Source organism: Biomphalaria glabrata, chromosome 1 (assembly GCF_947242115.1).
Source record: "Biomphalaria glabrata chromosome 1, xgBioGlab47.1, whole genome shotgun sequence".
NCBI classification, from domain to species: Eukaryota; Metazoa; Mollusca; class Gastropoda; family Planorbidae; genus Biomphalaria; species Biomphalaria glabrata.
Window position 1 is genome coordinate 16,348,591 of NC_074711.1, and position 27,947 is coordinate 16,376,537.

The window sequence follows — 27,947 nt, forward strand, 5'->3', positions numbered from 1 at the left end:
CTCGATGGTCAGGTGGGTACAGAAGGTTGTGTACATCTGTCAAAGGTTTGAGCGATACCTCAATGAAAGGTAATATACTACTTTGTCATTTCTAGCTTGTTTCGTCACGTTTTGAGACAATGTTTAGAATATTACTGTAATGATTTTTATGAATATAAGATAATTAGAATATTTTAACTTTTAGGATAAGGATAAGATTGACAGTGTCATGTACTAGTTACGTAAAAGATTTAATTCCTGTTTTGTTTTTCTGCTGTTGCTGTTTTGAGATGTGTGAGTGTGTGTGACGTAAGCTGAGTGTTTAACTGCTTGGCCTCTGATCATAATGCTCTTGTACAAAACGTGACCAATTTCAGTCATTGAATGACGATAGTCCATTTCTTGATTGACTTAATCTTGTGCACCCCCAGTGGATCATAGGGTCGAAACCACAACTCTCCACTGAACTCGGTTCTGAACGGCTTTCTTCATCTGCTAACATGTCATTCCAGTATCCTCATCTTCGCTGATGACTGACCTCTTCCAGGTATGATTGGGCCAACCCACTTTCCTCTTTCCTTCCGATTCCCGTCAATGGACCTCATTCACCAATCGTAAACAAACAACATTTAGCCACGTGATTCTATATATCTTCTATACAAATTATGTAATCCATAAAGGCTGTCACGCGATAAGTATTTGTCATTGTTTCATCAATAATATGACGTGGCTAAATGTGTTTATTTACGACTGGTGAATGAGGTCCATTGGCCTGCCTTGCAAAATTGATACTTTGTTTTCGCAGCGTGTCTTATCCTTATCCAGCACCAGTTTCGCTTTTAAATATTCTAGGTTCTGGGTTTGTTTTTTGGTTTACTCCAAAAACTTGACAGTAGATATCTTTTCGAGCCACCTAAATTCTTATATCTGGTGTAGGCTCACTTTGGCGAAGTTCTGGAGTTTTTCGATATTAAAAAAAATTATATATGTTCGAATTTTGAGGTCAATTTGAAATAGATGGATACGAGCATCTCTTAAACGAATCAGGACGTTGTGGCGCAGCCTCTTTGGTGTGATGGTAGTTTTGGCGCATCCGTTTTGATGTGTACGTTTTGGCGCGAAATGTTTCAGTTTTATTTTGTTCTTAAAAAGAATGATACATATCTATGTTTTGTATCTGTTTGAGTACAAACGTATTTTTGACCAAAGAACAATTTTTTTTGTTCGCCCATTAGAATTGGGATTTAAGTTTGTTGTTATTATTCTTATCACTAAGATTATAATGTATGAGTGCTAGAGAATCTAGGCTAACAGGGTTTGAACCCGGGGCCATGGAGACGACATATCCCGTGCTTAAACCACAAAAACCAGGTAGCCATCTTTAGTTCGCAATATGCGTTCATGAAATACTCAACATTTTTATAGCTTTTTTTTTTCGGGATGGAGTTGTGGAGAATGTATACTATATATACGTTAGCAGAGTATAGAGAGCAAAATAATGTTTATTCTAAATAGATGTGTGCTTTATAAATGATCATTCCCGTTAGTTCTTAATTGAACTTTGTCTTGAAAATCTGCGCTCTTCTTATTAGGAAAATAGTGCGTTGTAGATGCATAGAGAACGAATTTCTGAAGCTTACGGCGCTCACCCAGACCCCTAACTGGTTGAGAGTAAAACTAACTTTGATTTTTTGGTCGGGGGTGGGGTTAAGTCACTGTTAAAAATTAAGAAAATATAGTTCTGTATCCATCCATCTAAGCATCTATAACGAAATAATCTTTCCATTTATCAATGGATTGGATTTTTGTTTTCTGACCTTATGAGAACCAATTTAGAAACAAGTGTATCTGTTTCTAAACTTATCTGTTTCTAAACTTTTTGTTTTTAAACTATATGTTTCTAAACTTGTTATCTGTTTCTAAACTCGACTGTTTCTAAACCTGTTGTCTGTTTCTAGAATTGTCGTATGTTTCTAAACCTGTTGTCTGTTTCTAAACACGTTGTCTGCTTCTATACTTGTTGTCTGTTTCTCGCTCAATGGACAGAAAGATACATTCACATGGGACGCTAAACAAAATAGTGTAAATAAGTTTTTATATTTAACTTCTTTCAGTCAACACATTGTTTATTTTTTTCATTGTTTTTTCCTTAAATGTTTCCTATGGGCCCAAATAGGTTATTGGCCTCAGTTCTGCTAACCAAAATGCTGAGAACACAAACTCTGAAATGTTAGAGCTCTACTGGATCTTTAGTACACGCTTGCAGCTGAACAACTTTTCTTGTACATTAAATAGGTTAAAATGTAATTCAAACAAATAACCTTCGATTAGATGTATATTGATTTTTTTTTTGTTCTTATTTCCAAGCATAGAGGATTTGATCTCGGAACGACACGGTTAACCTGTCGATAAAACAGGAGAAACTATTTAAATTAATGATAAAAACATCTCCTCCCCTCTTAAATATCTACGTACAAACACACACACACACACCTGATTATTAATTCAGTTTCGACGTTGATAATGTAACAGCTCCCACCTTTCAATTTTAATTGACAACTAATGAGACAAACTATCTGGCCACTCTTCATACAAGCGCCCTTTGTTTTCAACTTAGATCTACCCCCCCCCCTTTTTTTTTTCTTCTTGTTTTCTTCCCTGAATCGAGCCAACAAACGCGCGCGCTTTCTTGTCGGCACCACGTGCATCGTCTGCTCCTTATCTTTCTCAACCAAGTGCTTGGTAGATTTTTCTTTTTTTCTCTTTTCTATCTTTCTTACCGCATTTCTTTTTTATACACATTTTTTTTTTTTTTGTATTTTACCTGCTTGCGAGTTGGTCAACAGAGAACATTTTCCCACGGTGCTCGCGTGTGAAGCAAGAGATATGTGTTGTCTCTGGCTCGCGTCCAAACCATTAAAATAATGTGCTTTTGAAATAAACCCCTTCCCAGACTATTTAGTTTGCGTTATTGTTTTCCCTTTAATACATTCCATCTTTGGCTAGTGTCTAGCAGACGAAGTGTTTGTTTCGACTGGAGGATGAGTTTTTAATGTGTTAATTGGCTTATCCTTTTTTACAAAGCTTATATCAACTCACTCTGTCTGTCTGGTAAAAAGTGTGTACACGTTATTTCTCCCACACCCATCCTCGGATCAAGCTGAAACTTCGCATAATTATTAATTGACATAGACAAGACATGAATCAATAAAAAAAAAAAAACAGACAATATATTACTGGTAATTCATTATTTTGTTTAATAGCAGCAAGGGAAACTAATACTTCAGTATTCACAGATACGGCTAAATTTGTTGGATTTAGTTCCCATAAATAATGTTAACGCTATTTCTCCCTCACGCATTCTCGGATCAAGTTGATATTTAAAGCATTCGTTTTTAACATCCACTTTATGTTCTTAAAGCAATAAAACACAGTGATAGAGAAGAAAAAAAAAGAAGAAAAAGCGGAATGAAGAAATGTAGTGGCAATATAATAAAAAATGGAAAAGGGAAAAATTGAAAAAGATTTAGAAATCAATAGGATAAATAAACGATGTCAAAGACGCCATATTGAAAGATCTTTGTTGCCTTGGAAATCATAAAAACAATTTTGTACTATAAGCGATAGCACTTCGACATTTGATTCAACAGTGCTGAAATAAAAAAAAAGAAACAAATTCAGTACCCCGGCTAGACCAAAAGGTTTGCTATTTCTGTATGTAACTCCTGATATGAAACTCTCTACTACAATAATACCGTGTTTGACTTGAGTCAAAGTAGGCTTTCTCATGACAAAGTCAACTCAAGTCTGGCTTAGTTTCACTATTTGTTTTGGTTTAGCAGATGACCTAAAGTAAAGGTGCCCCATTCCTATCTTGCGATGTTCAGGTCATCTGTTTCTAAGGCCGCCGGTTAACGAGGGTGTCATGTTGACAGCACAACGAACCTTAACTTCACTAACGTATGTCAGATAACCATTAGAGTGGGGGCTCAGGGGCGACCTAAAAATCTAGATGTTCAAAATCCCAGAGTCTTCATCAGAATTCAAACTTGAGACCCCTCGGTGCGGAAGCCAAGCGCTTTACCACTCAGCCACCACAGCGGATAACATGATCATGACCGGATGTGACGTACGTTTGTGTTGATTATGTTCAGTCCAAACTGTCCTCACTTTAATTTATGTGTGGTGGAAAAAAATTCAAAGAGTTAGTCACATAGATCTACTTAAGCCCGCTAAACAAGAAACCGAACATTGTACGAATACTTTAGGTTGTCAATGTTTTTTTAGCCCCTCCCCCTCCCACTTTGACACGGTATTGTGAGTTTAAGGCTAAGGGTCATGTGAGATTCGAAGATTTATAAAGTAGTAAGCTCGTTGTTTATTTGATTCGTGAACCCATTTGTACAAAGCTTATATATTGACTCACTCTGTCTGTCAGTCTGTCTTCACTAATTTCGTTTTCTAGGATCTCTATCTCTTCTATACAAATTACGTAATACACACAGGCTGTCACGTGACAGTTTTTTTCCCATTGTTTTATCAATATTATCACGTGGCTAAATGTTGTTTGTTTACAATTGGTGAATGAGGTCCATTAGTTAATCAATTAGTGGTAACGAATTCATTTGTTTGATATATACAGCAGTGAGAGATATATGGCAGTGAGAGATATAGGGCAGTGAGAGATATAGGGCAGTGATTTGGCTTTTCTTTCCCTTATACACGTTTTTTTTGTTGTTTTAAATTATTTTTTTTAAAATATTTTCAAAGCTCTTCTTTGATGCTAAAACATGTGGCAAGTGTTCCATTTCTTTTATGTTTAGTTAGAACTATAAGGTAACCTGTATGTTTAGTTAGAGCCACGAGGTAACCTGTATGTTTAGAGCCATGAGGTAACATGTATGTTTAGTTAGAGCCACGATACCTAGTGGAATGAAAACCTCCAGGTTCAAATGAGAAACTAGCTTCGCGACACCTCTCGCAGACATAGACAGAGTACTTTCTGAGTTGGGAGGTCGCTGTGCAGTTTATCACATTAAAACTTTCATGCCATCATTAAGATTGACCCCCTCATATTTTTCAAACAAGCATTAAGAAATTGGCAAAACAAAATGAATAAAAGTTTGGATTTAGTTTAAATCCTCAGTTTCCTTTAGCCAATTATATATTTTCTTTCTAAGTATAACCTTACTGTTAAATCCCTGCATGCATTAGTCACGTGCACCCTTCTTGTTTCAATGAAAGTTACCTGTTCGACGAGTTAAAGGTCAAGGCTGGAGTGTGATAAAAAGTACAAGTACCTGTTAAAAAATAAAAAGTACAAAACGATATTAAAATCTTTGCAATTCATGCCCCAACACACACACGCAAACACACTATGAGGTTTTCGTTACAGACACTTCGTTTTAAAGGTAGCAATTTCATGAATTAAAGTTCTGAATTTTTTTGTGGACGTTTTTCTTGTTGTTGACTGAACTCGTACAAACAGCACCCCCCCCCCTCCTCTCTCTGTCATTGCTAGAGTCTTTGTTTATGTTTCCACAGGAACTGCTATTAGAAACTAATAAGCCAGGTACCCGTTAGAGTTGGGAGTCAAGTCAAGGCCAGGTACCCGTTAGAGTTGGGGTCAAGTCAGGGCCAGGTACCCGTTAGAGTTGGGGTCAAGTCAGAGCCAGGTACCCGTTTGAGTTGGGGTCAAGTCAGGGCCAGGTACCCGTTAGAGTTGGGGTCAAGTCAGAGCCAGGTACCCGTTAGAGTTGGGGGTCAAGTCAGGGCCAGGTACCCGTTAGAGTTGGGGTCAAGTCAGAGCCAGGTACCCGTTTGAGTTGGGGTCAAGTCAGGGCCAGGTACCCGTTTGAGTTGGGGTCAAGTCAGGGCCAGGTACCCGTTAGAGTTGGGGTCAAGTCAGGGCCAGGTATCCGTTAGAGTTTGGGAGAAACAAGGACGTCCAATCAAATCTTAGTTTTCACTAGGATTGGAACCATGTGACATAGGCCACCACTCAGCCAACACACCCTACAACTCATTCAAAGCCAAAAAAAAAAAAAAAATTAAAAAGGCACTAAAAGTCTTCTTGTGTCTGGTTTTTTTTTTTATCTACGGTCGTGACATTTTGGTTTCTTCAAGGCTAATCAATGTACCGCCATCCTAGTATTGTATAGTGTGCTGAGGATACTGACGTTGTTCGTATATAAATAACAACATATAGACTGCTATATTTATAGATAGTTGTGTCAGTCTTAAACAGCAACCACCCTGTGGATGGTTGTTGGCAATCAGGTGTTGTTTTTATTGGTGTGGAGTGCGTGTTGTTTCAAGACGGCGACTGAGGTATTCTTCATGCGTCACAAGGTAACATCTGTTTGCATTGGCTACCCCCGCAAATTCACCTCCCATCTCCGAGCTTTACCCCTATTTTTTTTTTACCAGTAGCAACAGCAGGCGTCTCAGTCATCAGTTGCCAGATCGCAGCCCGCTCTTTCTGGAATATATTACCTGGCGTTTTCTACTAGTATTTTTTTTCTTTAATCCTTCGCCTGCTACGTATTCTTCCTTAGTGACATCAGCCCTAAGCGTGGCACGTTGAATGACATCAGCAAATACTTTAGACATGACGACGATTCTATGTTAGTGTGTCTGCATGTCAGGCACTGTCTAGCCAGGGAATGCTAGGCTGTGAGATATCATGGATATAAACATCTGAAGTTTTAATTTGGTGAGAAATCTGGCATGCTTAATTGCTTGACATTGTTTTTAGAAACTCAGTTTCTTTCCACTGAAGTCTGCGGCTGTATAGTTCATTTTTTTTAATTATCCAAAAGAAAAGTTTTATAATATCAAATAAAAAAAAAACAAAACATTTTGTGAATAATCTGTTTCTTACAAACATGTTGCGTTATTTATTTGAACAAACAACTTTTCGTACAATTATAGCAACAGTTTAAATGCGAAAAGTTTATGCAACTTATCAAACCATTAGATTCTATATAGAAAATATAATAATTAAAAATAATATTATCATTAGCTGGCCTTGACACCTGATCTGATTTGGGCAAATACGCCTCTCTACTACTCACACTCAAGGGTTCTCTAGTCTAACAATTATATGCTCTGTTATGAATCAGAAAAGAAATTTCATTCGACCTGATCTACTTTTGATTGACTAACATGGAAGTCCGCAATAATTATATCATTGCTGTATCACCAGCTCATAAGCTCATAATGTTAAAAAAAATGCTTAAAAACAAAACAAAATATGAAAATGTACTCTTAAAGACTAAGCAAAAATTGTAACTGAACAAAATAATATATCCAATAATGATAGCCGAATGGGGGATGGAAATAAACTGGCAGACATCTTCAACGTCCTGAAGATATGTTAGAAGATTTTCCATATAAGTTAGGTAGGCACTGCTGAAAACATGCCACATTATAGAGAATCTCTCTCAGTGGACACAGTTAATGGAATGATGAATTGTGTTTCGCCTTAAATAAACTCGTTCCTGGCAGAAATAATTAACTACTGGCCTAACTATTAACTACTGGCCTAACTATTAACTACTAGCCTAACTATTAACTACTGGCCTAACTATTAACTACTGGCCTAACTATTAACTACTGGCCTAACTATTAACTACTGGCCTAACTATTAACTACTAGCCTAACTATTAACTACTAGCCTAACTATTAACTACTAGCCTAACTATTAACTACTAGCCTAACTATTAACTACTAGCCTAAGTGAAAAGAACACTGACCTATTTAAAAAAAAAACTTTTAAAAAAATAATAACAACAAAAAAAAGGGGAAAAAAGGGAAAAAAAAAGAAACGATATACTTGATTGTATCAGTTAGGGCAGCGCTTCCCAAACTGTGTTCTGAGAAACCCTAGTGCTCGCGAGGACTGAATAGGTGTTCCACAAACTACTGGAAGAATTAACTAGTAAACTCTGAAAAAATATACAAAGTGTTCCGCTAAATACTCAGAATGTGCGAAGTGTTCCGCTAAATACTCAGAAAGTGCGAAGTGTTCCGTTCAAGAAAAAGTTTGGGAAACACTGAAAGTAAAGAAAAAACTTCGTCTCCATTATAAGGCTTGCTAAGGGAAGAGGTTAGGCTTCAATTAATATAATGATGGCTTTGTGAAAAAGTCTAATCAACTCTATAATTAAGGTGGTTTGTGGTCAGTGGGCTTAGTTTCAGGCTCGCTGGTTTTTCAACAACAAAGAAAAAAACAACAACTTTTAGCCAGATAGTAGACGATGTAAGCTATGCCAGGATGTCAACATCTTCACATTTGAGCCTTGCAAAAACGTGTTGCTAAACCATAGTCCGATATGAAAACTTATACTCAGTAAAATGATTTTTTAAAACAATTATCAAACGTTTTATAATTAGTGTTTAAAGAATGCAATTAATACTACAAGCTGGTCCAAAAAAAAATACTTAAGTTTTTTAAAATCTTTATTAATTCTTGAAAAATCTACTTTCTTTCCGTAACGTCGAATTTAAAAGATTCAAATCAGCGACAAAATTAATTTTCTTTAGAAGAAGCTACGGGACAAAACCGGATGTACACTTTAGCACTGCAGAATCAAATTTCATAAGCTCTTTGGTTTCTATCACAAACTAGTTTCAATACAGATTAAAAAGTGAGATGCCCCTCTAGCCTCTAGGACTTATTTTTAAACAAACGGGCAACTAATTAGCGGGAATAAAGGAGACGAAGATCAACTACGTACTTGACATTACTTAGTTCATAGTGAAAAATCTCCTATACTAGACTATAAAGTATACACTAGAGCAGGGGTTCTCAACCTGTGGGTCGCGACCCCCTTGGGGGTCGATTGACGATTTGCCAGGGGTCGCCTAAGACAAATCAAAAATATGGATTGTTATTGTCTATTCTTCTATTGCTATATGTGTATGTGTGTGAGGTGGGGTCGCGGCAGAGTGGGAAATTGTAAAAAGGGGTCGCCGTGCTTAAAAGGTTGAGAACCGCTGCACTAGAGTCTAGACATTGCGTTGTAACTATACTACACCCTAGACATTGGATACTAAACAACACACTAGATATTTGATACAAGACTATACACTCGGCATTGGATACAAAAATATACTCTAGACACTGAATACAAGACTATAACACTAGACATGTTGCTCATCTCATTTTTAGCGGTCCCGAAAGGGGTTTGTTTGGTGTGTCAGTCCGTACCGTTTATGTCGCAAAAACTAGAAAATATATAAAAAATCCGACATTATAATATGTAAGTAAAGTCCTGTTGTGTTGCAACGGCTACCTTTTTGTTTCCTCAAAACGAATCGTATAATTTTTAATTATTAAATATGCAAGACGTTTTTAATAAATATACATTATTAAAAGCAAATAAAAACACGGGGAAAAAAGGGGGTTTACAGACAAAATGAATTAAAATAATGAGGGCGATAATTGATTTGTAAATTTTGAGACCTAGTACCAACTGTTTCTTTTTTTAATAATTTTTTTTATAGAAAATATGTTTATTACTAAATTAAGTTTTATAAGCTATACAAGTTAAGTAACATTTTAAAAAGTGTTTACTTTTATTTTTAAAGAGAAATAATTCATTTAGTATTTATATAAGTCAAATATATTTCAAAACAACATTAAATAATTGTTTTAGTAAATGTAGCCTACAAGACATCCCGGGGTGGTTATGAAGAGATAGGCCTCTTCCTTGAAGCCTTGAATGAGAGACTGGCTCTTTACACAGCTATCAATGAGATAATCATTCAATAACATCAGTTAAGCCAGGCTCGCACTGAGCCATATCTCCTTAGCTATCAGTTCATTAAATTTATATGAATATTAACAATGTAATAATAACAATAATATGATATCATGTCGTCAGTTGACCTAACAATACAATAATATCGACGACACTTTGAAACGCATCTTTAGCGGCCCCGAAAGGGGAAAAGACGCTATTAGTTTTGTGCGAAATGTCTGTCCGTCTGTCCGTCTGTCCGTCCGTCCCGTTTAGATCTCATAAACTAGAAGAGATATTGAAAATCCGATTTCACAATATTTTAGACCATTCAAAGTTCTGATGCAACGGCTACTTTTTTTTTTCCTGAAAGCGAAAATTCTAATTTTTAAAATCAATTATGCAAGCAGTTTTTTTATAAGAAAAAGCTAATTAGTATGCATTATATGTTAAACCTAATATAAGACGAATAATAATCTTATAAACATAATTTTTGTGAACATTTTCTATATAGCGGAATTTTTTTTTTTTTTTTTTTTTTTTTTTTTTAGGATTCGAATATGAGATTGAGCCTGTTCAAAACAATTAACTTATTTAGTCCGAACCGAGGGTCCCGGGTTCGAATCCTGGTGAAGACTGGGATTTTCAACTTCTGAGTCTACCCAGCTCTAATGGGTACCTGACATTAGTTGGGAAAAAGCAAAGGCGATTGGTCGTTGTGCTGGCTACATGACACCCTCGTTAACCGTAGGCCACAAAAACAGATGAACTTTACATCATCTGCCCTATAGACCACAAACTAGTTAGGCCAGGTTCACATCTAACTTGACATTCACTTTCACGTATCCTTTGATCTGTGGGACGGTTGGGACACTACACAAGATCTGTTAACCTTCTTTCTCCATTCTTATCTCTCATTTGTCTTTGATATAATTTCATTCGGATGTTCTTTCTGAAAATATTGAAGCCTACCTGGGTGGACCACTGGTCGTGCGGTTTGCGCGCTGGACTGTCGTTTGGATTTATCGACGATCGAAGGTTCAAACCCTGCCTGCTCCCATCCCCCGTCGTCCTGCGGGAGGTTTGGACTAGGAAGTAAACTATCTTCAACTCTGAAGGATTATCCGAATTATGTAAAACATTTTACTTCGGGGGCCGATTTTGAGTTTGTGTTTCCACACAAACTGTCTTTTGTAACCTTGTTTTATATAGATAGGTTTGTAGTTGTGGATAACTTGTAGTTCATAGCTTTTGGTATTCATACTGGAAATATTGAAACCTGCCTTTTTACCTGCCTGAGTGGATCACTATGTGAACCGATTCCGAGTCGCTAATCACTTTTTTTTGTAATAGAATGTCTTTTACGTCGCTTCCCTTTCTGTCCTGGCAGAAGTTCTGTTTGCTGCTGTTGATTTTGTTTTAAATTATGAAATTATGTCATTTTGGTAAATAATTTCATTTGGTTTCTGTATTATCTCTTTGCATTATGCGTCCTTAGTTACCGCAACCACAACATGGAAAAACGTATATTCCTTATTTGTTTGATTCCGCATACACAGTATTTCAAAGTTCTGCTAGAGGCTTGTGGGGACAGAAAGGAAGCATCACTTACCATTCGACAGCTACTCTGGGTTGAAAACCTATCCCGTATGGAGGATGACCGCAGACCAAAGGCTATCTCTTTTTTTGGCGATTTTAGAGAGGTACGGCGTAAAATAGGTGCGACCCGGAAGTGTTTAACCGCATGCGTAGCATTTGTTAAAGTGTTGACTGGCCAAAGATTAAAAAGGAGATACCTTGTTCATAATAGCTGCCATTTTGCCCTCTTCGGCATAGAGCAGTGTTTCCCCAAACTTTTTCCTTAACGGAACACCTCGCACATACTAGTTAATTATTCCAGTAGTTCGTGAAACACCTGTTCGGGCCTCACGGAACACTAGGGTTCCACGGAACACAGTTTGGGAAACACTGGCGTAGAGGAAAACAGCTGGCAGCATATGAACTCTGAAAGAGACAACTGATAAGCTCTTTCGAAGGTCGCGGTATACACATTTAAGACCCAAAAAAAGACTCTGCCCAAGACAGGTGGACCCCACGGTGGACAACGTCTTTGTCTGCATTCGATTTTGCAAAAAAAGCAGGTCTCAAACTGTGTTTGCGGGGTCAAGGAAAAAATACTGCACTCATCCTTAATCTTTGAAATCGAAGACAACGCTTTATTATTATTATTTCAAAGTTTCCTAATTTTTCTTTTCTTTTTTTTTTTACTAAATAGTATCTAGTACCACCTTGGTTAATGATTGCTCTGCCTGACTTATAATCACAGCTATCACAAGAAGTAATATTTACCTAAAGTTGTCAAAAATCGACAGCGAAGCCTAACATTGCTCCCATTTTTGCACGATGTCTTTGATCTATATCAGACGCAAACATTTTACCAGATACTGTAACTTTAGTCTAGTCACTCTAGTGTGATATCAGTTCTAGACGTTTGCTTGTAAACTTAATCTGTCACTGTCGTTGTATCATGTACTAGCGCATTTTACACAGACACCCGCATGCGCAGCACTTGTTAAAGTGTTGATTGGCCAAAGATTAAAAAGAAGACACCTTTTTCATAATAGCTGCCAACTGCCAGGTTTGGTAAAATAGCGCGACTTGTCTGTTTACTACCAGACTAGGAGCGGCTTATCTATATACTTCATTACTAGGAGCTGGAGCGACTTGTCTTCTTACCACATAACTAGGAGTAGGAGCGGCTTGTCTTCTTACTACATAACTAGGAGTATGAGCGGCTTGTCTTCTTACCACATAACTAGGAGCAGGAGCGACTTGTCTTCTTACCACATAACTAGGAGCTGGATCTGTTAGTCTTCTTACCACATAACTAGGAGCAGGAGCGACTTGTCTTCTTACCACATTACTAGAAGCTGGAGCTGTTAGTCTTCTTACCACATAACTAGGAGCTGGAGCGACTTGTCTTCTTACCACATAACTAGGAGCAGGAGCGACTTGTCTTCTTACTACATAACTAGGAGCAGGAGCGACTTGTCTTCTTATCACATAACTAGGAACAGGAGTGACTTGTCTTCTTATCACATAACTAGGAGCAGAAGCGACTTGTCTTCTTATCACATAACTAGGAGCTGGAGCGACTTGTCTTCTTACTACATAACTAGGAGCTGGAGCGACTTGTCTTCTTACTACATAACTAGGAACAGGAGCGACTTGTCTTCTTACTACATAATTGGGAGCTGGAGCGACTTGTCTTCTTACTACATAACTAGGAGCTGGAGCGACTTGTCTTCTTAGTACATAATTGGGAGCTGGAGCGACTTGTCTTCTTACTACATAACTAGGAGCTGGAGCGACTTGTCTTCTTAGTACATAATTGGGAGCTGGAGCGACTTGTCTTCTTACTACATAACTAGGAACAGGAGCGACTTGTCTTCTTACTACATAACTAGGAGCTGGAGCGACTTGTCTTCTTACCACATAACTAGGAGCTGGAGCGACTTGTCTTCTTACTACATAACTAGGAGCTGGAGCGACTTGTCTTCTTACCACATAATTGGGAGCTGGAGCGACTTGTCTTCTTACTTCATTACTAGGAGCTGGAGCGACTTGTCTTCTTACCACATAACTAGGAGTAGGAGCGGCTTGTCTTCTTACTACATAACTAGGAGTATGAGCGGCTTGTCTTCTTACCACATAACTAGGAGCAGGAGCGACTTGTCTTCTTACCACATAACTAGGAGCTGGATCTGTTAGTCTTCTTACCACATAACTAGGAGCAGGAGCGACTTGTCTTCTTACCACATAACTAGAAGCTGGAGCTGTTAGTCTTCTTACCACATAACTAGGAGCTGGAGCGACTTGTCTTCTTACCACATAACTAGGAGCAGGAGCGACTTGTCTTCTTACTACATAACTAGGAGCAGGAGCGACTTGTCTTCTTATCACATAACTAGGAACAGGAGTGACTTGTCTTCTTATCACATAACTAGGAGCAGAAGCGACTTGTCTTCTTATCACATAACTAGGAGCTGGAGCGACTTGTCTTCTTACTACATAACTAGGAGCTGGAGCGACTTGTCTTCTTACTACATAACTAGAAGCTGTAGCGACTTGTCTTCTTACTACATAATTGGGAGCTGGAGCGACTTGTCTTCTTACTACATAACTAGGAGCTGGAGCGACTTGTCTTCTTAGTACATAATTGGGAGCTGGAGCGACTTGTCTTCTTACTACATAACTAGGAGCTGGAGCGACTTGTCTTCTTAGTACATAATTGGGAGCTGGAGCGACTTGTCTTCTTACTACATAACTAGGAACAGGAGCGACTTGTCTTCTTACTACATAACTAGGAGCTGGAGCGACTTGTCTTCTTACCACATAACTAGGAGCTGGAGCGACTTGTCTTCTTACTACATAACTAGGAGCTGGAGCGACTTGTCTTCTTACCACATAATTGGGAGCTGGAGCGACTTGTCTTCTTACTACATAACTAGGAGCTGGAGCGACTTGTCTTCTTAGTACATAATTGGGAGCTGGAGCGGCTTGTCTTCTTACTACATAACTAGGAACAGGAGCGACTTGTCTTCTTACTACATAATTGGGAGCTGGAGCGGCTTGTCTTCTTACTACATAACTAGGAGCTGGAGCGACTTGTCTTCTTACTACATAACTAGGAACAGGAGCGGCTTGTCTTCTTACTACATAACTAGGAACAGGAGCGACTTGTCTTCTTACCACATAATTGGGAGCTGGAGCGACTTGTCTTCTTACTACATAACTAGGAGCTGGAGCGACTTGTCTTCTTAGTACAAAATTGGGAGCTGGAGCGGCTTGTCTTCTTACTACATAACTAGGAACAGGAGCGACTTGTCTTCTTACTACATAACTAGGAGCTGGAGCGGCTTGTCTTCTTACTACATAACTAGCAGCTGGAGCGACTTGTCTTCTTACTACATAACTAGGAACAGGAGCGACTTGTCTTCTTACTACATAATTGGGAGCTGGAGCGACTTGTCTTCTTACCACATAACTAGGAGCTGGAGCGACTTGTCTTCTTACCACATAACTAGGAGCTGGAGCGACTTGTCTTCTTACTACATAACTAGGAGCAGGAGCGGCTTGTCTTCTTACCACATAACTAGGAACAGGAGCGACTTGTCTTCTTACTACATAACTATTAGTAGGAGCGACTTGTCTTCTTACCACATAACTAGGAACAGGAGCGACTTGTCTTCTTACTACATAACTAGGAACAGGAGCGACTTGTCTTCTTACTACATAATTGGGAGCTGGAGCGACTTGTCTTCTTACTACATAACTAGGAGCTGGAGCGACTTGTCTTCTTACCACATAACTAGGAACAGGAGCGAGTTGTCTTCTTACTACATAACTAGGAACAGGAGCGACTTGTCTTCTTACTACATAATTGGGAGCTGGAGCGACTTGTCTTCTTACTACATAACTAGGAACAGGAGCGACTTGTCTTCTTACCACATAACTAGGAACAGGAGCGACTTGTCTTCTTACTACATAACTAGGAACAGGAGCGACTTGTCTTCTTACTACATAACTAGGAACAGGAGCGACTTGTCTTCTTACTACATAACTATTAGTAGGAGCGACTTGTCTTCTTACCACATAACTAGGAACAGGAGCGACTTGTCTTCTTACTACATAACTAGGAACAGGAGCGACTTGTCTTCTTACCACATAACTAGGAGTAGGAGCGACTTGTCTTCTTATCACATAACTAGGAACAGGAGCGACTTGTCTTCTTACTACATAACTAGGAGCTGGAGCGACTTGTCTTCTTACCACATAACTAGGAGCTGGAGCGACTTGTCTTCTTACTACATAACTAGGAGTAGGAGCGACTTGTCTTCTTACTACATAACTAGGAGCTGGAGCGACTTGTCTTCTTACCACATAACTAGGAGCTGGAGCGACTTGTCTTCTTACCACATAACTAGGAACAGAAGTGACTTGTCTTCTTACCACATAACTAGGAGCTGGAGCGACTTGTCTTCTTACCACATAACTAGGAGTAGGAGCGACTTGTCTTCTTACCACATAACTAGGTGCTGGAGCGACTTGTCTTCTTACCACATAACTAGGAGTAGGAGCAACTTGTCTTCTTACCACATAACTAGGAGCTGGAGCGACTTGTCTTCTTACTACATAACTAGGAGTAGGAGCGACTAGTCTTCTTACTACATAACTAGGAGTAGGAGCGACTTGTCTTCTTACCACATAACTAGGTGCTGGAGCGACTTGTCTTCTTACCACATAACTAGGAGTAGGAGCGACTTGTCTTCTTACTACATAACTAGGAACAGGAGCGACCTGTCTTCTTACCACATAACTAGGTGCTGGAGCGACTTGTCTTGATACCACATAACTAAGAGTAGGAGCGACTTGTCTTCTTACCACATAACTAGGAGCAGGAGCGACCTGTCTTCTTACCACATAACTAGGAGCTGGAGCGACCTGTCTTCTTACCACATAACTAGGTGCTGGAGCGACTTGTCTTCTTACCACATAACTAGGAACAGGAGCGACTTGTCTTCTTACTACATAATTGGGAGCTGGAGCGGCTTGTCTTCTTACTACATAACTAGGAGCTGGAGCGACTTGTCTTCTTACTACATAACTAGGAACAGGAGCGGCTTGTCTTCTTACTACATAACTAGGAACAGGAGCGACTTGTCTTCTTACCACATAATTGGGAGCTGGAGCGACTTGTCTTCTTACTACATAACTAGGAGCTGGAGCGACTTGTCTTCTTAGTACAAAATTGGGAGCTGGAGCGGCTTGTCTTCTTACTACATAACTAGGAACAGGAGCGACTTGTCTTCTTACTACATAACTAGGAGCTGGAGCGGCTTGTCTTCTTACTACATAACTAGCAGCTGGAGCGACTTGTCTTCTTACTACATAACTAGGAACAGGAGCGACTTGTCTTCTTACTACATAATTGGGAGCTGGAGCGACTTGTCTTCTTACCACATAACTAGGAGCTGGAGCGACTTGTCTTCTTACCACATAACTAGGAGCTGGAGCGACTTGTCTTCTTACTACATAACTAGGAGCAGGAGCGGCTTGTCTTCTTACCACATAACTAGGAACAGGAGCGACTTGTCTTCTTACTACATAACTATTAGTAGGAGCGACTTGTCTTCTTACCACATAACTAGGAACAGGAGCGACTTGTCTTCTTACTACATAACTAGGAACAGGAGCGACTTGTCTTCTTACTACATAATTGGGAGCTGGAGCGACTTGTCTTCTTACTACATAACTAGGAGCTGGAGCGACTTGTCTTCTTACCACATAACTAGGAACAGGAGCGAGTTGTCTTCTTACTACATAACTAGGAACAGGAGCGACTTGTCTTCTTACTACATAATTGGGAGCTGGAGCGACTTGTCTTCTTACTACATAACTAGGAACAGGAGCGACTTGTCTTCTTACCACATAACTAGGAACAGGAGCGACTTGTCTTCTTACTACATAACTAGGAACAGGAGCGACTTGTCTTCTTACTACATAACTAGGAACAGGAGCGACTTGTCTTCTTACTACATAACTATTAGTAGGAGCGACTTGTCTTCTTACCACATAACTAGGAACAGGAGCGACTTGTCTTCTTACTACATAACTAGGAACAGGAGCGACTTGTCTTCTTACCACATAACTAGGAGTAGGAGCGACTTGTCTTCTTATCACATAACTAGGAACAGGAGCGACTTGTCTTCTTACTACATAACTAGGAGCTGGAGCGACTTGTCTTCTTACCACATAACTAGGAGCTGGAGCGACTTGTCTTCTTACTACATAACTAGGAGTAGGAGCGACTTGTCTTCTTACTACATAACTAGGAGCTGGAGCGACTTGTCTTCTTACCACATAAGTAGGAGTTGGAGCGACTTGTCTTCTTACCACATAACTAGGAACAGAAGTGACTTGTCTTCTTACCACATAACTAGGAGCTGGAGCGACTTGTCTTCTTACCACATAACTAGGAGTAGGAGCGACTTGTCTTCTTACCACATAACTAGGTGCTGGAGCGACTTGTCTTCTTACCACATAACTAGGAGTAGGAGCAACTTGTCTTCTTACCACATAACTAGGAGCTGGAGCGACTTGTCTTCTTACTACATAACTAGGAGTAGGAGCGACTAGTCTTCTTACTACATAACTAGGAGTAGGAGCGACTTGTCTTCTTACCACATAACTAGGTGCTGGAGCGACTTGTCTTCTTACCACATAACTAGGAGTAGGAGCGACTTGTCTTCTTACTACATAACTAGGAACAGGAGCGACCTGTCTTCTTACCACATAACTAGGTGCTGGAGCGACTTGTCTTGATACCACATAACTAAGAGTAGGAGCGACTTGTCTTCTTACCACATAACTAGGAGCAGGAGCGACCTGTCTTCTTACCACATAACTAGGAGCTGGAGCGACCTGTCTTCTTACCACATAACTAGGTGCTGGAGCGACTTGTCTTCTTACCACATAACTAGGTCCTGGAGCGACTAGTCCTCTTACCACATAACTAGGTGCTGGAACGACTTGTTTTCTTACCACATAACTAGGTCCTGGAGCGACTTGTCCTCTTACCACATAACTAGGTGCTGGAGCGACTTGTTTTCTTACCACATAACTAGGTGCTGGAGAGACTTGTCTTCTTACTACATAACTAGGAGCTGGAGCGACCTGTCTTCTTACCACATAACTAGGAGCAGGAGCGACCTGTCTTCTTACCACATAACTAGGAACAGGAGTGACTTGTCTTCTTACCACATAACTAGGAGCAGGAGCGACTTGTTTATCCACTACATAACTGGGAGCAGGAGCGGCTTTTGTTCTTACTACTTAACTAAGAGCAGGAGCGACTTGTCAATTTTACATCATTTAATGGTACACAAACTAGTTTCCCCTCCAGACCATTGAGTTTATCTAGCAAGCTCATTGCTGGATTTACCTACAGGTAACATTAGCTGTAATTTAGGGTCCCCATTTGCCTGGGAGCTCCATTTTTTAAAAGAAAAAGCAAAGAAATAAATGGTGATTACTAGGGGCCCCATGTCTCAAATGGACCTTATCTAGTTCAAATCCGGTCCTGAGCAGCCTAAGCATTGAATAAAATTTGTGACCATTTTGGGAAAGTTTTCTCTAAGTATGTCTCTTAGAGCATTAAGGACCGGACGTCGAAGGACCAGGATCAAGCCATAACCGTCTATTTAATTAATCAAAGAACTCTTCTGAAATCAATGCCAGACTAATTCAGAAACCGCCACGGTCCTACATTCATACATTGAGCAATATTGGTGTCACCTTGACAGGCCTCTTAAGTACTGATCCTGATCAAGTTGAAATTTTGCACATTGTCGATGACAACGCATGAAAAAATAAATAAATAATTATTCAATCAATTAGTCGTAAATAATTAATTTTGTTTTATAGATAAGCTAAGGGAAGATAAGCCTTTTGTAGAGAATTAGTTTGTTCGCTAACAATGTTAAACTAACTATAAAAATTTCTATTCTTATAATTATTTGAATAGCTCAGTGGAAAACATGTCGGCATTCCATTATGGAGATTCCAGTTCGAATTAGTCTTAATTAATTTTCTTGTATATAGTACTAGTTAGGGGACGATAAGGCTTGTGCAGATAATTAGGTCGTCGCCTAAAAATTTGAAACTAACAATAGATAACCATACAACCTTCCACTTTAATAAGCACGTATCTACAAAATACAGCACCTGCTAACTAGTGCATCTCTCAAACCTTCTAATATGGATCTGAGACATGGGTACTATACAGAAAACAACCAAGACATCTTGAACGCTTTCACCAAAGATGTCTGCGCTCCATCATGGACACACGATGTCAAGACCGCACCACAAATCTTGGTTTTGCCGGTTCGGACAGTGTAGATTCTAAAAGCAATTCCCCCCCCCCCACACCAACGGTTCTCAACCTTTGGGATAAATAAATAAATATTTATATATGTTGCAAAATAAATCCATTTCCCGTCTCGATGGACTATAACTAATAATTGACCTTCCACTATGTTATAAAGCTTCACTATGTTATAAAGCTTCACTATGTTATAAAGCTTCACTATCTTATAAAGCTTCACTATCTTATAAAGCTTCACTATCTTATAAAGCTTCACTTTGTTATAAAGCTTCCATAGACTTAGTTCTGGTGTTGAAGTTTTTTATTTTGTGTAGCTACGTTAAATCTGATAATCTGTCTGCCTAATTGAAATGGACAGTTGGTAGCAGGGCTTGGTAAAAGAAGGAGCAGGAGTAGAAAGTTTAAATTTCATTCAGGTCTACCATTCTAAAGACGACTCTGTCTCTGTTAGTCTCTTGCTCTAGCTGTTTGTTGTTTTTTTTCAGAATTTTATTAGAATGCAACCATCAAGAACGCCAACTCTTGATCAAATGGGAGGCTCGGAGCAGTCCGAAATCGACGACAACGGACAAGGCCCCCACATCGTCAGTGCCCCTCTAGACCTCAGCTTAACACAGCCGTACGATATGGCTAGCACACGTCATGGCTGGTCCTTGACAGCGGCTGTGACATCTCCTCCAAACAGCAGCAACAACTTTACTTCGCCCATACATTCGAGACACAACTTGCCTCCCTTAGCCCTACATTCGGAGACTATATCTTCAAACATCTCGACAGCCCAAAACATAAGCAACCAGTCACCAGAAAGCCAAACACACGAGGTAACACACGAGGTAACTGAGCAGCCTGTAAACAGTGGAAACCCTGAGGACTTTCAAAATGGTGTTCAGAATTCCGGAAGTAAACCAGAAAGCAACAAAGACATTGATGATAAAGGTTTTTATCAAGAATATGATGAAAACATGAACATAATTAGTTTCTTGAATAACAACGCTTCTTGCACGCCTGAGTATCAGCAAGATCAGAATGAAATCTTCCAAGATAGAGATCTATCTCAAATACATTTTGACAGATGTTTAACTCTCCAGCGTTCAAGTGATTGTTTTGATGATACATGCATTGGCACGTCGAAAATACTGATAGGATGTGAATCACCAAAAGTTGTCACCTCATCAAGTCATTGTGATCATGTTTTTGTTACGTGGCAGCAAAATCATAGAGATGTCTCAAATTTTACATTCAGCTGCTTAGCCCCTCCCATATGGACATCTTTAGCACTGAGGGACAATGTTTCAATGGTTACGAGTATGGTCAACCCTGTGCCTCGAGTGCCGGTGATAAGAAATGGTATTACGATAAACCCTGACAATATGTTTGAGCCTATCAGAGATCGCAGTAGCGAGGATCTGCGCGGGAGCTCCAGGTGTAGGTCTCGTAGTTCTGAAGATGCCTTCTCTTTTGAGTCGCGGCGGACGAGCGTGGACCTATCTACCAGAAGCAGCGCGCTGGACTATTGCGACGAGTGCCGCCTCTTAGACGCGAGTGATGAGGACGAACTTGTGGATGTTGGCCTTTGCCCCGCTTGCCACTACAGATACTCTCCAATGCTGAGCGACTTGGAGAGCTTTCTCGCCATGCTGCCTTCGTTTGGTGATCGTATGGACTCTCCTCTCATAGAAGATCTGATGCAGCATCAAGACTATATGGGCGGAGAAGGACAAAGAGAGACAATCAGACCTAGTAACCCAGTAGCTGAGTCGCTCAGACACGGAGGTAGTGAGGTATGTTAGAGTTTACATTAGAAGTCATTAAATCTATGGCGCTGCGTACCTTCTTTAGTTGAATCGCGATGTAGAGGCGCACACAGTTATACGCTTCAACTATATCGTACCAAGACATTTTTTTGTCAATATTAAACTCTTTTAACACACATGAACTCCACACTACTTAGACCTACAGACTGGAAAATAATTATGAAATCAGCATTTATGCCAAATGATTGTCGTGTAAATAGTGTAACCACCAGCTCATGAATAGACAATTAGCGTATATATATATATATAGGCCATGACAATTATTAACCAATTTTTAAAAAATTCACTAAGGAAAAAAAATTGACTAACAAGTAAAATTAAATTAAAAATTTCTTTTAAAATTACATAGTTAAATTTAAAACTAGTTATTTGTATTAGTATTAGTAGGTATTTGTTATGGGGTTCAGCTCAATTTAAAAAAAAAAAATTGGCCAGTATGGGGATCGAACCCACGACATTCGCGTTATTAGCACGACGCTCTAACCAACTGAGCTAACCGGCCATATTAGCGTAGTTGAATTTTATTGTAAAATTCTCTACGTACGACATATATATAAAGTAACACTTTATAGTTATACTTACTGTGAACACAGATGAAGAACTAACTGTAGCCCACATAGATTGCACATAGATTCATGACCAACGCACAAAAAGGTTTCACTCTGAAGAATTTAGTCTTAACAAGGCAAGCAGTAGATATTGCATAGCATACACACAAGCATTCTACTTATATACTAGCTACATCCAAGGCGACCAAGGCTATAAACTATAAAGGACTGTTCAACTATTGTTTATTTAGGACACTATATCGTTTTCTTTGTAACACTGTAACACTGGCCCTCTTTATAACACTGGCCCTCTTTATAACACTGTAACACTGGCCCTCTTTGTAACACTGTAACACTGGCCCTCTTTGTAACACTGTAACACTGGCCCTCTTTGTAACACTCGCCCTCTTTGTAAGACTCACCCTCGACCGTCACCTCCGCCTCGACACACAACACAAAAGTTCTACGTACAATCTCTGATTTCTCTTCGGCTTCTCAATTTAGGCCTAATCTCGAAATATCTAATAGACTCAAATCTATTTATAGCTCCACCACTCTTCCCCCTCCCCAGCCAATTTTCGGCCCTTTTTCCCTATAATAATGACTTAAAAAAAAAACACCCCTCCACACACACTTTTATGCTTGAATTCTAGATAGGCCCTATAAGACTTCTAAAATCATAAGGCAAGTCATGTACTGTATCAGACATCGCACACCATCAGGCCGACAGCCGCCTCACTTTAATGTCCTCCGTCCATCACATCTTTTTTTGTTTTGGCTTGGTGTTCTCTAAATAAATATACTTAACAGTTTGGTTTTATTAATTGTAATTGATATCTGATCCATTTCGAATGTAGAGACATGTCTGTGCTACAGATTATTATAGTAGTCATTTACATTCGCACAAAATTGTAATAATAACGCGAATTCCAAAACAAGAAATTCAAATACTTAATTTTGGCTATTTGATAGTAAATCTAAAAAGCAGATCTGAATGTTAATCCGCTTTTCGTTACAAAACTATTATCTACTGTAGATAGCTGCTTAAAGTTAATTTTACAGCGATTTTTGTACTTAGTAAAAAATGAATAAAATGCAAAGACCAATTTTTTTTTTTCTAATACGAAATCTTAATTTTCACTTATTATCCTTATCCCTACCCAGACTGGGCCCCGCACAATCCGTTTCGCATAGGGCCCCGCATTCTGTAGGCCCGGCCCTGAATATATTAATAAGATAAGATAAGATAAGATAATTTTTTACTGTTACAATCAAATGGAAATTCAGTTTGACTACAATTTAACTAACCACCTCAGCGTAACAACTGTAACAATAACAATATAGATGCAAATACGAACAACATTCACACACTCACAACCAGCGCTTTATGAATTGACTTAGGTGTTTACATACTTCTCGATGACGACAAATGATCTTGTAACACTTTCTGTTTTAGTCCTAATGGAAAGGGGAGACGACCACTTCGTTCAGATATGATGCAGGTTGTCTTTAAGAATCGTGTGTTTAATAAAATTATATTTCAGTTTCATAATACATAAGCCTATTGCCATAATTAATTATCTTCTTTTTGGAAGTAACTGAAGTAACGTTTGTATTTTATTTTAAAAAATTAACGCTTATTAATTTAGAGAGCCGTTTTGATTAGGCCTACAATAAATTAAAAATTATAAAATTTCAATATCGGGCTTCAGTTTAGTTTTGGGTTTAATATTAAACCTCCTTGGTAAGGGATATCCAGCTTTTGTTAGAAGATAGGCAACCTAGCTAGCTGAAACCTTTTTCCACTACATATGAATAAGATGGGAAAAAAATACACATTTTCTATCGATATATAATATCTGATACAGTAAAATAAAGCCCCGCTTTCAGACCTTACAATCTATGGGCAGTTTGTTTCTGTGGCCAACGGTTCACGTTGATGTTATGTGGCCAGCACAACTACCAACCGCCTTTACTTTTTCCCAACTAACGCCAGGTAGCCATCAGAGTTGGCTGAACTCAGGGGCCTCCTAAAAATCTCTAAATTCGAAATCCCAGTCTTCGAATCCAAGAGGCAAACGTTTAAACTACAATGGGTCTATTCTGCACTTTATCTTTGATTGTTCGAAATATATATAAAATCTGTATCTATTTTATAGTGTCATTGTCTCGTATGATTTTCCAGGTTAGATGATTTCATGGCGTCATTACTTAAAACTTGGTTGCATAAAAAGACATGTAGGTAATAAAGGAAGAATTAAAGCTAAATTTCAAATGATCACACTCTGCGCTCTACATTCTTTTTGGGGTTCAGCCATGTTAAATATTTGTTTCATATAGACACAATTAAGATATTTAAATTAGATGTTAACATTTAAACATTTTTAATGATTCATTCAAATAATAAGGTTAAAATTTAAAGGATTAACAAAGCTACAAATCAGTTGAGTGTGTATGAGTTAATTCCACTGATGGGTAATGCAAATTTGAAGCCTCGATCTGCGTAAGAGATCTACTATCGTAGACCCCAAATTCATTTTTCACTCTCGTGGATCCCTTTGGGAATCAATGGTCTAGATATTTTTGGGTGCTATTACGTTAAGATTTTTTTTTTGCTAAAGGAAATGGAAATGAAAATAGGCCTACGATAAAAAGAAAGAAAATATGCATTAAAATAACAGAAGTCTGATTTTGTTTTGTGCTATTTGTATTTAAGCTTTATTTTTATACATAGTCTGCGACCTTTCGGGGAATTACCAAAATTAAAATGTAAATGCGGCGTTCAGACTGCGAATCCGTCTAAACCCTGTCTAACCTAAGAGGTAGGCCCTAAAAGAAGCCTGTGTACAAAATTTCATATGAATCCGTACGGCAGTTGATGAGTTCTATTGATACATATATCAGTGAGTAGAATTTTACGCTTAAATATTGATCTAGGTTGGGTTACTTTGTGCAGAAATATGCACATAACCATTCATACTATTCACCTCGTTTAGTTTTAAAATTGTGAATGTAGTTGTCACTTTAGTTTCACATATATCATTTCTTTTACGAAACAAAAAACAAATGTTTTGTCTGGTAGGGGCTATCATTTATCTGGAAGTCATTAAAACATCTTCAGGTGAGTTTTAAAAGCCTCTTACGTTCAATTATTCTAACGCCAAATTAACTTAGTTATCACTGAGCTATTTAACATTAAATAAAAAAACCCTAGAACTTAAAGGAAGCGTCTTAAATACCGTTACCCCCTCCCTCTCAAACGCAACCGCTTTCAGCACGTGCTCAAGTAAAAACACATTTGTTTTACAGTTGAATCTTTATTTTACTCCTCAGCATTTTCTGCCTCTAGACATAGACTATGTACTTCAAGACGCAGTACTGTAAGTCACGAGATAGATTCAACATAAGCCTGCCAGTGTACGAAAACCACTTATCTTTGAAGCCAAACTAATCAAGTCAGTATTATAAATAATCAGCAGGGAAAAAAAACCCATCAGCCTATGAAGCTAGAAACTGTTACTGATCTGCTTGTTCAAGACTTGCACTGCCAACAAATACATCTCTTAGGTTACATGATGCCAGCATTAATATATAGGCCTAATCAATGATTACTGTGCAATAATTGAAGTCTGAAACTAGGAGATACACGATTTATATTAAATTACAATTTTTTTTTTTTAATTTAAAAGCAAAACAAGAAAATATATTGTTCTTTTCAGTTTAGTAGAGACATTAGCACAGAAGTGCAAAGGCATTTTTCATGAAATGAAGACTATTGTAGCCATGATTACAGTCTAACCACTTGAAATGTCTTCTTGATTTTGTTGCAGACCCCTCTTAATTTAATAAAAAAAAACTGCTAACTATATCTTTTACTTAATCAATACTCAAATATAAATATAACAGTTAAATGAATTGTTTGTTTGTTTTACATGTTTTGGATGTTCCTTCAGATTCTGAAAATAATTACATCCTACTTTAACCTCCAGCAGCGGTGAGGGCTCAAACCTGGGACCTTCGAGAACCCCGAACAAAAGCCCAGAGCACATACCACACGACAACGTAGGTTAAAGGTTTTCATATTATCTTATTACAATCCAACATGAAGCAAGGAACAATTTTTTTTTATGTTGATCTTGTAAATGATATTAGATTTCAAATTGAGATTCTAATGTTTTCTTCAGTTGTGTTTTTTTTTTTTTTTATTGTCCTTCAAGTTTTAAAATGTTCTTTTCATATACAAATGTCTTTGACTTGTTCAAGTTTGGTAAATTTTATCCACATTTGAATTATTTCAAGTTGTAGTGTTCAAAGTTCCAAGCTCTCCAGAATGAACTGTAGTTTGGAAGAAAATTGCAATACACACATCAGAATATTAAAGTTAGTTTTATTGCATATGTTTAGTTCACACTAAGTTTAGTTCACACTATGTACTGTGAATATAAACTAACAAAGTTATATTCTACTTTAAAAAAAAATAACAATAACTCAAAAGTATCAGATTTCTCTATTTGCCTTTTAAGAGAAATAATAGGTTCCTGTTAAGTAGGCCTAAGTTACACTAACAATGCAGAGCTGTTAAGTTTTAACTTTACTTTGAGATGTTAATGACAAAGGGAGCAAAACAAATATGATGTAAAAGATATGATCAAGCTGATCTAACCTGCACACTTGTGCATATAATTGTTTTGTTCCTTGGCTATTATGTCTGTCTGTCTTGTCTAAATACTCCTCAATATGAAATTCTTTTCTAGTAAACTTTTCTTCAGTTTTAAGACATTTAAGTATTTAAATGTGATGTACATCTGTGAAATAATATATTAATTTTTGGATCTAGATTTTGTCAAAAGAAAATGATCTCTCAGGTTCATGGTCAGGTTGTGTGAAGTAAACACTAAAAAGGTCAAGGGTTAATTTTTGATAAAATATAGATCTGGGTCTAGAAACTTTTAAAGTAAGGCAGAATGGTCTAAAATAATTAGAAACCAAAAGCAAATTATCTTTAATCTTGCATTTTGAAAGTTGTAAAGTTGACCTAAATCTAATTTGTAATTTGAGAGTCTTGGACAATCAAAAGTTGTTACTATTTTTAACACCTGTATACTTAGCTACAACCTAACACATGGCATGAATGTTTGTTGTTTGTCAAAGAAGAAAATTAAATGTTAAGCCTCTTATTATGTAATATGCAATGTTCACAATACCAATGTTATCATCCATCATGTTTTAGTGTCCCAGTGCTATTAGAGTGAACGTTTCTAAACGTACAGTTTGCGTTTTTTTAAGCTGTGATTAGAATGAATGACCACTGTATTCTTGACTTGATTAACCACTGTCTCATTTACATTATTTATAGAATGCAATATACTATGTTTAACAGTATTATGATGAAAAAAAATGTTGAAATTATGTGCAATGTGAATGAATTGGAGTTATATCTCTGTGTTATACTGCCCAGCCTTTGTACACACGAAAACCTACCAAGTATTTTTTTTTTTTGACCCTAGTTTGTCTAGGACTTCATCTCAATGAACGAATCCTAATTGTCTTTCAATTGTAAAACAATTTTTCTTTTACATTGTTCAAGTATATCTATCTATCTAAAGTGGGACTGATGTTCTATAATCATATTGTACAGCTGCAGCTGATTTATGATGTCAATGTCTGTGCAACTAACTAGTTAGAGATGGTGTGATCATGGTTAATGGTTGCTTCTGACATAATTAAAATCATTTTTATATTTCATGACAGTTTGGTTTAACTTGTATTTATAAGTAACCTTATATTCACCAGTAAAACTCAGTGTTTTCAAAATGAAAGCCTGAGACACCCAAAAAATTTGTTTTTAAGGAATATTGTATAACACGGCAATAAAATGATATGACGTTGTTTTTAGATTTGTTAAATTATCTCC

General features: G+C 38.0%; 1 protein-coding gene and 1 non-coding gene across 3 annotated transcripts; one reads left to right on the top strand and one right to left on the bottom strand.

Moving 5' to 3' along the window:
• Positions 1 to 27,778, top strand: LOC106050896 (uncharacterized). Of its 2 annotated transcripts, none has more exons than XM_013205950.2 (3): positions 1 to 69; positions 20,157 to 21,452; positions 25,367 to 27,778. In XM_013205950.2, exons 2-3 carry the CDS (start codon positions 20,169 to 20,171, stop codon positions 25,415 to 25,417), a joined length of 1,335 nt encoding a protein of 444 aa, XP_013061404.2. In that variant the 5' UTR covers positions 1 to 69; positions 20,157 to 20,168; the 3' UTR covers positions 25,418 to 27,778. The 2 variants fall into 2 exon arrangements, with proteins under 2 accessions (XP_013061404.2, XP_013061403.2); XM_013205949.2 differs by lacking the exon at positions 1 to 69 and adding an exon at positions 6,267 to 6,694.
• Trnai-aau (transfer RNA isoleucine (anticodon AAU)) lies at positions 21,914 to 21,987 on the bottom strand. The gene has a single exon. It is a non-coding gene; the product is annotated as a tRNA-Ile (tRNA).
• Positions 27,779 to 27,947: the final 169 nt, after the last annotated feature.